The 13306-nt window shown below is 42.6% G+C and overlaps 1 protein-coding gene across 6 annotated transcripts in view; it reads left to right on the top strand.

Moving 5' to 3' along the window:
• Positions 1–11218, top strand: part of mctp2b (multiple C2 domains, transmembrane 2b) — a 42691-nt gene extending 31473 nt beyond the window's left edge. For all 6 annotated transcript variants that reach the window (XM_063188840.1, XM_063188842.1, XM_063188841.1 and 3 more), the window contains 9 exons: positions 1299–1400; positions 2349–2423; positions 3687–3806; positions 5809–5922; positions 7245–7286; positions 8181–8290; positions 8744–8853; positions 9711–9808; positions 10890–11218. In XM_063188840.1, the coding sequence (XP_063044910.1) occupies positions 1299–1400; positions 2349–2423; positions 3687–3806; positions 5809–5922; positions 7245–7286; positions 8181–8290; positions 8744–8853; positions 9711–9808; positions 10890–10958 (840 nt within the window). In that variant the 3' untranslated portion in view covers positions 10959–11218. The remainder of the gene's footprint in view (positions 1–1298; positions 1401–2348; positions 2424–3686; positions 3807–5808; positions 5923–7244; positions 7287–8180; positions 8291–8743; positions 8854–9710; positions 9809–10889) is intronic.
• Positions 11219–13306: the final 2088 nt, after the last annotated feature.

Here is a 13306-nt window from a genome sequence, read left to right as displayed (position 1 = left end):
AATACCAAAATACATTTACAGAATATACTACATTACAATTATATTCCATTCAGTTGACCCTTTTATCCAAAGAGACTTACAATTACAAACGAGAACAACACATGTTTTGAACCCCAGAGTATGAGCTGCTAGCCTCTTGCAGGTCCCAGTTAAAAACAAGAAAAGGTTGTTGAATATGTCTAAGTTCTCTTTTATTCCAGTGTCTATGAACTTATTGAAATCAGGTCATTAAAAACTACCATCCTTGTAATGCCATGTACGGACTGTATGTAGGAGGCTGTACTAGGTAGGCCTATGCACTTTAAAGGGACACTGTGTGAGATTTTTAGTTGTTTATTTCCAGAATTCCTGCTGCCCATTCACTAATGTTACCTTTTTCATGAATATTTACCACCACCATCAAATTGTAAGTATTCACTATGACTGGAAAAATTGCACTTTTCATACATGAAAAGGGGGATCTTCTCCATGGTCCGCCATTTTGAATTTCCAAAAATAGCCATTTTTAGCTGCAAAAATGACTGTACTTGGACCATACTAGAAAATATTTGTTTATTACTTCGTAAACTTTCATGTAAAGATCAAATTTGGTAATAGGCAGCCCAGTTTCAAAGAGCAGCATAGTTGCAGTACCTTTTTTGACCATTTCCAGTACAGTGTCCCTTTAAGTATGCACTTAATTCATCTCTATGATGGTACTTTATGTCTGTATGTGTTTTTTTTTTTTATTATTTTGGCGTCATGTGTTGTGTGTTATGTCCAAGACAAATTTCCCTCGGGACGAAAAAAAGAATCTTGAATCTTGAATCTGGGAAATACAAAGCAAACAGGTCAAAGCACAATTACGTAGTGCATGAAAGCAGGCTAAGTTGTTTTTATTTAATTTTTTAAAGAAAAGTGATAGGGTGCATTGAGAGCAGTAATTATTAGGTTTGCAAGCAGCCCTCTGCAGCCTATTCAGCAGCAGCACAGGAACACAATGACATAGCACGGCTCAGCAGTCTAGTGAGTGCCTCAAGTAGGCCTACCTGTTTCCTGATGGGTGCTCTTTTCTGTGTGTGTGTGTGTGCGTGTGTGTGTGTGTGTGTGTGTGTGTGTGTGTGTGTGTGTGTGTGTGTGTGTGTGTGTGTGTGTGTGTGTGTGTGTGTGTGTGTGTGTGTGTGTGTGTGTGTGTGTGTGTGTATGTGTGTGCGTGTGCGTGCGCGCGTCCATGTGTGTGTGTGTGTGTTTGTGAGCGTGTGCATGTGTGTGTGCGTGCGCGTGGGCGTGCGTGTGTGTGGGTGGCGATCCCTCTGCAGGTTCACAATGGACAGCAGGTGTCCTTCCCACTAAGGAAGGATGACCTCGGCCGGCCCTCGAAGGGCAGCATACTGCTGGAGCTGGAGGTCTTTTTCAATCCTGTGAGTCCAAACGCTGCCTATTGTGTTTCTAGTGTGAATGTACTGTACATTACCACTTACCTAAATGACTAAATTGACACATTGGCCTCATTTACATGAGACATTTTATTCAGAATTAAATCCGAATAAAACATGATCCCGCTTTTTAAAAAAACATCACATAAACACTTCACATTTTGGAATTAAAGGAAAGTGTAACGTAAATGTAAACTCGACAGAACTATTTAATTCTCAATTATTAATTCGGAATTAAAAGCATTATGGTAACATGGGCATTGACACATTACACATCCAAATTGACCAGCAGTGTGTGAAAATATTATGATTATAATTGAAGAGTTCCGCTGCAAGTGCCATTTTTTTTACTTTTACATTTTATTATTGGAAATGACTGTTTAGATGTCCTATCATTTATGTGTGAATTATTGCGTTTTATTGCCAAATATTTTGAGAACATACTTTTTAAACCTATATGAAATGCATTTTGCAATGCAATGCCATTTCAGCTTTTGAACAGATGGATTTGTCCCAGATTTGGTGTGTTAATGCTCGAGGGTAGGTTCATGAACTGATTAGGTTTTGGAGTCCAACATTTTCAAGATGGCTGAATTCAAGATGGCCAACTTTTTGTTTGGCCCATAACTTCTGACCGCGAGGATGGCTTTGCCCCAAAAAATGTTTAGTTTTGCTTTCATAATCGTTGTTTTGTTTTAAGCCTATGCAGGGCACTGATCTATATATATATATTGCATGAGTTTATCAATAAGTGGACGGGAGTGGTGGGAATGATGGGGGACTGGAAGCATCGCTTTTCGGGAACATACCTTTAGCAGACGGACATGACAGCATAGGCCTAGTTATTAATGCATCCTACTTTGTGACTATTCGATGAAACGACTTGACATCATTGATGAAAAGTTAAGTTGATTTCTTGATTTTTTTTTACAGGTCAGAGCCGGTTTCAGAACATTCAATCCAAGGGAAAAGAAATTTCAGGAAGACAATCCTAAATTTTCCAAAAAGGTAAATTTTTACAAATTGTTGCACAACAGCTGCGTAGACTACAGTTTTGCCATACATCTCAAGGACAAAAACAAGACCAATACATTTTTCAAAATCATTTTTCAGATCATCCTTGCCTGTGACTGCATCCCTGCCTTTGTTGTGTTGTGTTGTGCTGTGCTGTGCAGTGCAGTGCAGTGCAGTGCAGTGCAGTGTTGTGCTGTGTTGTGTTGTGTTGTGTTGTGTTGTGTTGTGTTGTGTTGTGTTGTGTTGTGTTGTGTTGTGTAGATCCTGACTCATATCGTGCTCTGTTGTCTTGTATTGGGTAGATCCTGACCGATAACATGCTGTATTGTGTTGTGTTGTGTTGTGTAGATCCTGACCCATAACATGCTATGTGTTGTGTTGTCTTGTCTTCTATTGGGTAGATTCTGACCCATAGCATGCTGTGTTGTGTTGTCTTCTCTTGTGTTGTGTAGATCTTGGCCAGTAACGTGCTGTCTTGTGTTGTGTTGTTTTGTGTAGATCTTGGCCCATAACTACTGTCTTGTCTTGTCTTGTGTAGATCTTGGCCCGTAACATGCTGTGTTGTGTTGTGTTGTGGAGATCCTGGTCTGTAACTACTGACTTGTCTTGTCTTGTGTTGTGTTGTGTAGATCTTGGCCCATAACGCATTGTGTTGACTTGTGTTGTGGAGATCCTGGTCTGTAACTACGTTGTGTAGATCTTGGCCCGTAACGTGCTGTCTTGTCTTGTGTTGTGGTGTGTAGATCTTGACCCGTAACGTGCTTTGTTGTATTGTCTTATCTTGTGTTGTGTAGATCTGGGCCTGTAACTACTGTATTGTCTTGTCTTGTGTTGTGTAGACTTGGGCCTGTAACGTGCTGTCTTGTCTTGTCTTATGTTGTGTAGATCTGGGCCCGTAACGTGCTGTCTTGTCTTGTCTTGTCTTATGTTGTGTAGATCTTGGCCCGTAACGTGCTGTCTTGTCTTGTCTTGTGTTGTGTAGATCTTTCCCCGTAATGTGCTGTCTTGTCTTGTATTGGGTAGATCCTGACTCATAACATGTTGTGTTGTGTTGTGTTGTGTTGTGTTGTGCTGTGTTGTGTTGTGTTGTGTTGTGTTGTGTTGTGTTGTGCTGTGTTGTGTTGTGTTGTGTTGTGCTGTGTTGTCTTGTCTTGTGTAGATCCTGACCCATTATAACATGCTGTGCTGTCTTGTCGTGTTGTATTGTGTTGTGTAGATCTTGGCCCGTAACACAGTGTCTTGTCTTGTGTTGTGTAGATCTTGGCCCGTAACGTGCTGCGCGTGAGGAACCTCCTGCGGGCCATAGTGAGCACCCAGCAGTACATCAAGAGCTGTTTCCAGTGGGAGAGCATACAGCGCAGTATCATCGCATTCATGGTCAGTCCTTTACAAACAGTGTCTCCGGACCTTCTTTGTCTTTTTACATTATGACATTACATTACATTTAGCAGATGCTCTCAGCTCTTAGCTGACTGAATGTGGGGCTTGTCTGCCTGCCTGCTTAGTGGAAAGGGAGGAGGCTACCGGGGAAAGAGAAGGGGGGGCAGTAGGCCACTGACAGATACGCACACACACACCACACCACCACACCCACACACCCACCTCAGCACCACACCACCACACTTACAGACACTGACAGATCCGCAAGCACACACACACGCGCCACCACCCACCACCACACACCACCACACTGGTACATTACATTATATTGAGCAGACCCTTTTGACCAAAGAGACTTAGAAGGAGGGCACTGGATTACTACGCCGACGACCCGGGTTTGATTCTCCCCATCTCTCTCTCCCCACTGATTTCCTGTCTACCTTCCACTGTCCTGACAAAAAATGCAAAAAGGCAAAAAAGGTCCAATAATAATGTGTCGTAATGAGTGATAGACGTAATAATCGGGAGGTTTGTAATCCCCTTATCCTGGTGGAGATCATGTTCCTGTCTTGGTCACGGCTTTTCATTTGCTGATTAGTGTTTTCATTGTATAACAAAAGCTTCAACATTGCATAATTAGGTGAACATGGAAAAGACTGATTTTGAGTTTTGATTTGCCCCAAAAATGAGGTTTTCAATTCTCATTTTGTCCAACTTACTGGTTTTGTTGTTGTAGGCAGCTGTGCCTAATGGTTAGGGGATGGGCTTTAGATCAGAGGGTTGCAGTTTCAAATCCCTTTCACTCCCTATCTCACTCCATGACTGAGGTGCCCTTGAGAGAGGTACCTAACCCTATACTGCTCAAGGGACTGTAACCAATGTCCTGAACTTAAAAATAGCTGTAAGTCTCTTCGGATAAAAGCGTCAGCTAAGTGTAATGTAATATTCAAACATCCTCTCTTAGAGTAAGATAACCCAAACTCCGCCCACCCAATGCAAAGGAGTGGGCTCAAATCTGGTCTCCTAAGGGGGTGTTGTCCCCTCCTTCTTCTTGTCTTTCTGTGCCATTTGGTAACGGCTTGCATGAGATGTGCGCTACTGCCATCTGCAGTCCCAAGGAAACTCCATTCATTTTCAACCATAAGTCTCCAAAGGTCTCCTAACCGAAGGTCTAAAGGGGCATTCACCTGACATCACATGGATCCAGGAAATGCACGGTCTTGAAGTATCTTACTCTAATAGAAGATGTTTGGAAATATTTGCCCCATGTTACTTTGACCACAGTCAAACCAACTCTCGCCTACCTTACTCTACATTGCACTTGGGTAACATTGTTATGAACGATGAGTCAGCTTTTTGTTTTGATTACACTGATTACCGATTCTTAATGAATGTATAGGCATTAGCTGTAGTAATTCGTACCACCTTACGTCTGCTTCTAAAATAATGTCAATGACCCTTATGCCATGCTATGGATCACCAATGGACTGTGGTTTTGTGTCAGGTGATTTGTCATGATGGTGTGGTGCTGTGGTTTTGTGAAGTGAAAGCCCACCTGGGAAACTCCAACTCCCATTGTCCCATCCACAGCACACACCGAAATTGCATTTATACCTCACCCGTGCAAGGGGACAGCCCCTAATGGCGCCCTGAAAGGGAGCAGTGCGGCGGGACGGTACCATGCTCTGGGTGCCTTAGTCATGGAGGAGGATGGGGGAGAGTTCTGGTTAATTAGTCCCCCCACCAACCTGGCGGGTCGGGGGTCAAAACGGCAACCTTTGGAATAAAAGTCTGAGGCCCTAACCGCTTACCCATGACTACCCTTTTGCAGTGATGTATAAGTACTAGAAGTAGAAGTACGGTTGCAGATGTAATGACAACACTAGTGGGCATGAAATTAGAAAGTTGCAACTATGTAATATCATACTACTGGTGTTGTAATTACATAAGAGTACTTCTACTTTTACTTAATACATCTCTCTCTGCCCTTTTGTGTCAGGTGTTTGTGATGACGGTGTGGTACTGGGAGTTCTACATGCTGCCGCTCTTCCTGGTTCTCCTCATTGGCAGGAACTACATTCTGGTGGTGTCGGAGAGAGCCAACCAGGACATGGTGAGTATACACACAATAGACATTTAGCACTCCCTGTTATGCCTCTTTTCCACTGCTGGTTTTCTGGTAGGCCCACAGCTCAACACAGCGTGAATCGGGCGGCTCTTTTTGCTTTTCGGTTGGGCACGACACAGCTCAATCGAAGAGCAAAAAGTGTCTGCCGAGTAGCGCTGTGTCGACTGTGTCGCTGTAGGCCTGCCAGAAAACCGGCTGTGGAAAAGAGCCATTAGTAGGCCACACAGCACTTGTTTGCCCTCTTATCTGTGTATGTGTGTGTGTGTGTGTGTGTGTGTGTGTGTGTGTGTGTGTGTGTGTGTGTGTGTGTGTGTGTGTGTGTGTGTGTGTGTGTGTGTGTGTGTGTGTGTGTGTGTGTGTGTGTGTGTGTGTGTGTGTGTGTGTGTGTACAGTGTGTACAGTGTGTGCACATAGGCAGGCAGGCAGACAGACACACACATGCACACCACCATTGGTGATGTGTGTGCGTGTGTGTATGCGTGTGTGTCAGTAGCGCAGCGTTAGCCGTGCCTGTCTCTATTGTAGAGCTTTCTTCATTTCACCCTGTTGTCTAAGTGTGAATGAGAGCCCCAGTGTCAACGTCTTGTGTTACTAGATACAAAACCCACAGACACACCTTAAACACGCCAAATATTTACCTGGCCCGGGAGTTTTTACATGCACCTGTCAATCAGAAGTTATAGCTTATAGCAGAAGTTATGTTACACTTGTAATTTTTTTTGCACACCTCAGCTGGCAGGTGCGTCGGAGATGGCAATCGGTCACTTAACAGACAATTTGAAAAAACTCCTACGCACTAACCATTTCGCCGTTTTCTGTAGCCCCTTAATGCGCGCCGTACCTCCAGTGGCCCGCTGTAATAGTCATTGAAATGTAACTACCATAGCACTACAATACTATGACACAACACAGGCTTTTTAGTAATGCACCACAACTTGGTCATTACCATACTGGTAACAACAAATGTATAAAGCCGTGTCTTAAGGGGTTAATACACAACGTTTTGGTCCTAGACCTTTATCATGTAGGATCAAACACATTGTGTATTAAAGAAAACATCGAAATGGTAAGTGTGCTTTTTCAAATTGTCAGCAGAAATTCTATACAAGTAGTCTCTGATTCTCATGTCAGAATTGGACATGTAGGGCCTTACCGTGGTGCAAATGGTAGGGCACTCATTTGCTATGCTGAAGACTCGGGTTCGAATCACATTACTGTAAATACCTGAATAATCAAGAATCACATGTCATCAATACGTATGTGTACCGACCTAACGATCATGCTGTGTCTTCTGTCTGTGTCTTTAGGACAGTATGGACCTGGGGGATGATGAAGAGGATGATGACAAGGTATAAGCACACGTCTTATATTTCTTTATATTCTGTCTATATTTCTATATTCTACATCTTATATTTGATGCTTGTACTGCTGAGACACAGCCCTAACCAGCCAACATGCCTACCATCGGTCTATGCAGTTTGCATGGTTAATAAAACACTTATAGCAGGGGTCCCCTTGTTAGTAGTAGAGTAGAGTAGAGTAGCTTCATTGATCCCCAGGTGGGAAATTAAGGTGTCAAGTAGCTTACAAAAATACACATAATGCCCACAACGACATTTCAAGACACATATATCACAGGTAATAGTCAGGGAGGGAAAATATAAACTACAGCAAAATTTTAAAAGGCGATTGTGCAACAACATATTCTGTGAGATGAGGTAGACAAGAGGTTAGCATGACCAAGAATGAGTGTTGACAGATAAGTATGATATAGTATTGAGTAGAGTTGTGAGAGATGTAGAGTAGGGAGAACTAAGACCATAAATCCTGGCAAGGCGCATGGAGACAAAAGGTAAAGTGATCATAAAGCAGTGCGCTGAACATGGTAGGGGTATTATTTTGTATAGGGTTATTGGGTAACACTTTACATGATGCCGGTGTCATATGTATGTCATTACAGTGTCATGACACACAGATAAGTCGTAAACATTATGTCCATGTCATAAACATTTTATGATTGTTGGGTTGTCTTTGCCATAACCGAATGGCACTTAAGGCCAACAGTCATAACATGTTTATGACATGGACATAGTGCTTATGACACATGTATAACAGTGCCATGACACTGTTATGACACTGTAATGACATACATATGACACCGGCATTAAGTAAAGTGTTACCGGTTATTGTATATGCCAACATACACCAGATGGGTTTTTAGAGATTGGGGTCTCTCTTCACAGGAGTCCGAAAAGAAAGGGCTGATGGAAAAAATCCATATGGTCCAAGAAATCGTCATAACCGTCCAGAACCTTCTGGAAGAAATAGCCAGTTTTGGAGAGCGGATAAAAAAGTAAGTCATTATGTTGATATACCGGTCTGTCATGCCCGTAAGTGGAGATGCACGTCTCAAATGTACACAGTAAAATGAAACAGTTACATCATACATTGGGATGGGGAAGTGAGAAAGACAGCCATATACGCGTGTCTCAAATGTATGCTGTACATTTAAACAATGTGGTCATACGTTGGGAAGGGGAAGTGAGCAGTCAGAGATACAGCCAGATATAAATATGACACAATAAAATGGAAAGCAAATCACAGAAATCAATGTGTTGCATGAAGATTGTTCCACAAGCTACAGTATTTTGAATTTCTGCTTCTTTAATCAATAATATTTGCTCTCTCTCACTCTCTCGCTATCTTATCTCCGATCTCTCTCTCTCTCTCTCTCTCTCTCTCTCTCTCTCTCTCTCTCTCTCTCTCTCTTTCTCTCTCTCTCTCTCTCTCTCTCTCCTTTATCCAGCACGTTCAACTGGTCCGTGCCATTTCTCTCCAATTTGGCCTTCCTGGTCCTGCTTACAGCGACAGTGCTGACCTATTTAATACCTGTGCGATACATCGTTTTATTATGGGGTAAATGACACTTTCGACATTTTTCATCAATGCCTATTTAGTCATTGAGTCATATGTTACTGTTATACTGACCTAACCTAAACTAAAAGCCTGTTTTGTACATGTGGTGTTGATTAACCATTTTGGCAGTGACTATTTAGCCTCTGGGTTGATCTGATATCACCAAGTATTTACTGATCCAGGATCACTGTCTAAGTTGTTGGTCCAGGATCATTGTCACATGTAACCAATCAGGGATTATGTTTTTTCATGTGAATGTTTATGCTGTGCTGTTCATGCGAAAATGTGCCCAAACCGAAACCATTCCTAATCCTAACCATCGGTAAAGGCATGTTTTATTATTATTATTATTATTATTATTATTATTATTATTATTATTGCATTACACTTAAATTATGTTATTTTCCAAACGTTTTTTCATCCAAAGTAATTGACAAGGGTGAGAATTGAACCCGGCAACCCTGTAATCTGCAGTGCAACTACCTAACCAATACACCACAACTAGATTGAGAAATGTACCTGTAGATGTCCCATTCATTTCACATACCAATGACGTCATCAGCCACAAATGATCCCTGATAAGTTACTTGTAACAATGATCCTGGACCAACAATTTTGATGTCGTTCCTGGATCATTAATTACTTGGTGATATCAGATCAACCATAGCCTTGATGGTATCACGTAACTTTTACTTTTTCAAGATTGTGTTAAACTTATGGGTTCTTAGTAATACGTATTATAGTGCCTTATGCACTCTACTTTAGGTTATAACAAATGTACCAAAAAGTGTTAACCTCCCACTTCTCCTTCATAAATTATCGCCGCATGCACCTGTGGTTTCCCTTTTCTATTTCAGGTATTAACAAATTTACCAAAAAGTTACGCAAGCCGTACGCCATCGACAATAACGAGGTGATGGACTTCCTGTCCAGGGTCCCCTCGGACGTGCAGAAGGTACGTGACACAATAGGCCTATTCGACTTCGTTGCCAACAGTTAATGTTGACAAAGCACGTGAGCGAGAACTTGTTGTCACGATGTGGGTGGTATTAAATACAGCGCATTTAAAGTTGGTCACAAATGTGCACAAGACGATGAGCTCGCACCAGTTTGATCCACTAACACACCACATGTGAGGTGTGGGGGGACAGGTGGGGAGGAGGAGCTGAAGTGGGGAGCAGTGCAAACTTGTGTAGGGGTGTGAGACAAGGCGCCTATACACATGTGAGTGAGTTGTTGGCCAACCAGTTCATGGGCGCGTGACCTCGGAGGCGGTATGTACACCCTTGCAGACGAGCATCAACGGGGATAAGCAACTGCAGGAGTCCGACTGCAGTCGCATTCATCCCGCAATAGTTTGGCACCATGTGACATGTCACCTCGTCTATGCAACATGACCGAAATTTGTTAAGTTGGATAGGAAATCTAACCATCATGCAGCATTTTTTGCCAGAATGCATTGCTGACTACATGTGCATGTAGTCGTTGCCGTATCTCGAATAAGGCTACTGTAAGCCAGTGGTTCCTATAATGGGGGTCGGGACACCTAGGTGATTCGCGGAGGTACTGTAGGGAGGTTGTGGACAAAAGGGACATCGCAAAAAAATGGGAAATCCACAGGTTAACAGCTAACATAGTTCCTTCACTTGGTTAGTAACATAGTAACAGTTTACGTCACGAGTGTTTGCCTTAGTGTGTGCGTATGTGCGTGTGTTTTTAGAGGTGTATTCAGTGTTTAAGGAAGATCCTCAATGCTGTGTACCCTCTTTGCATCCGGCAAATACACTATCTTATTTCACCACTTGGTCTTTCAGTTAGTGCAACAAGCTTCAGGCTAGAACACACACACAAACACACACACACACACACACACACACACACACACACACACACACACACACACACACACACACACACACACACACACACACACACACACACACACACACACACACACACACACACACACACACACACACACACACACACACACATCCCTCCATACTAGAAGTTTCTGTTTCTTGTGTGTTTTGCAGGCCCAGTACACAGAGGCGAGAGGACCAGGAGGACAGAGCCCTCTACGGAAGAAGAGAAATGCCACATAACCATCGAGCCCTCCACACACACACACACACACACACACACACACACACACACACACACACACACACACACACACACACACACACACACACACACACACACACACACACACACACACACACACACACACACACACACACACAAACCTGAGAGTGGTGATTCTGAGGCCACAGCTAAATCCTGTTGCATGGACATATAAACATACAATGCTTTTTGCCGATTGATATGAGGCTGTGTGTTTGTGTGTGCTTGTGTGTGTATGTGTGTGTGTGTGTGTGTGTGTGTGTGTGTGTGTGTGTGTGTGTGTGTGTGTGTGTGTGTGTGTGTGTGTGTGTGTGTGTGTGTGTGTGTGTTCGTTCTAGCCTGAAGCTTGTTGCACTACTGACCTTCTTGCTACTGTGAGCGCGGCCTTCTGACGTGGCACAAGGAACCCCCCCCCATCACACTCACACACACACACACACACACACACACACACACACACACACACACACACACACACACACACACACACACACACACACACACACACACACACACACACACACACACACACACACACACACACACACACACACACACACACAGATGGACACTCACTCACTCACAAACCCCTCATTGGCAGGGGGGTGGCAGCAAATTGTGGGCCCTACATACAATCAGCTCCAATGTACCCCCTATGCCATATTTCTACATAAATCGGACGGTGTGTGTGGGCCCCCTATATACAGTATATTGGGCCCTGGTGACTCAGTCACACTTTACCCCCCGTGTTGGACACCTTTGCTTAGAGGACATACGTAAGGCAGTCCTGCTGTCTTGTAACACCTACAACATATAGAGTAAGGGCCTACAATACTGTGTGTAGTGGATAACGTCATTGAGAATGAATGAATGGGAGACTTCTGAATGCCAATGACAATAGAAGGTGTGCCCTGTTTATTGTATCCTTGGCAGCATCCTTCTTGACATTGAATATGAGAATGTTTGAACTGTTTGGATGTCATGACCTATGTTTGTTGTACAGTGTGCTGTCATCAACCTTGCCTTCTGTGGAATGTCCTTTGGAAAGAAGTGTTGAGAGTGTACGTTGGAGGACTTTCAGACAGTGTTTTGTTTAATTCTTTAAATTGCATCCAGCGCTATGTCTAGTATCTAATGTAGGACTTTTATTAACTATTATTTCTGTGTGTGTGTGTGTGTGTGTGTGTGTGTGTGTGTGTGTGTGTGTGTGTGTGTGTGTGTGTGTGTGTGTGTGTGTGTGTGTGTGTGTGTGTGTGTGTGTGTGTGTGAGCGAGCACTTTCTCACGTGAACCCTTGACATGTGGCGCCTTCTTGGCAGCCTCCAGACCTGGTGTGTAAATGTGGGAATGTGTGTGTATGTATTTGAAAGCACTTTGAGTCAACTTTATAGTGTACCGGTAACTGATATTGTGTTATATACATACATTTTGAATGATTGATTGATTGATTGATTGATTATGGAACCACCACTAAGTCTTGTCAGCAATGTTATTATGTGGGGGAAAGGCTTGTGATCTTTGAGCTTGTTTCCTCCTGCAAAATGGATGGTGGCAAGCAGCTCACAACAGCAAGTAGATTGTAAAAAAAATAATAATGTAAAATTTTAAAACATTGTATATAGTAATAATGATAATTTGCACCATTTCAATACATGCAGTAACCAGTCTTTGAACCAAAATGTGTGTATTTTTTTCATCTGTATATAGCTGTTTCATATCCAAAAGATCTATTTTAGTGAAGAACTTTGTATTGTTCCTCATTTATTTTAGCTAGTTATTATTATTATTTATGGGACCAAGAGGATTGTGCATAATGCCATTCCTCTCGTTGACTGTTTACCTGTTAATGATCTCACAGACAAAAGATTGCTCTGATTATCTGTTGATGCAATAAAAGGAAATCTGGTGTAACTGAACTCGCAGGTCTGTTACTGAGCAGCCTACACCTGATAACAGGCTGATAACAGATCAAGCTCCTGATAACGCGGGTGTGTTATGGCCGTATGTCTGGCAGGTTCAAAGAAAGAGAGAAAAAAAGGAGGAAGAAAATAAAGATAAATGTGGAAATATGATCTTCTGCTTGTGTGGAGAGTTCATAACGTCTGGTGGAAGCTTTGGTCAGACTTTGACAGGGGGTGTATTGTTTTTCGATGAAAATGAAAGTATTTTTCAGAAAGATAATATGCACATCTATTGTAACTGAATATCTTGGGCAGAGATTTAACAGACGTGCAGACACACAAACATTCACACATTCAAGGAAGTGTGAGTGAAAATTACCTTAGATGTAATTCGAGGATGAGCAAGATGAGGAATGCAGGAGTGAA

This window comes from Engraulis encrasicolus, chromosome 22 (genome assembly GCF_034702125.1).
Source record: "Engraulis encrasicolus isolate BLACKSEA-1 chromosome 22, IST_EnEncr_1.0, whole genome shotgun sequence".
NCBI classification, from domain to species: Eukaryota; Metazoa; Chordata; class Actinopteri; order Clupeiformes; family Engraulidae; genus Engraulis; species Engraulis encrasicolus.
The sequence above is the reverse complement of the archived record's forward strand: the minus strand, read 5'-3'. Positions and strand labels throughout refer to the sequence as shown.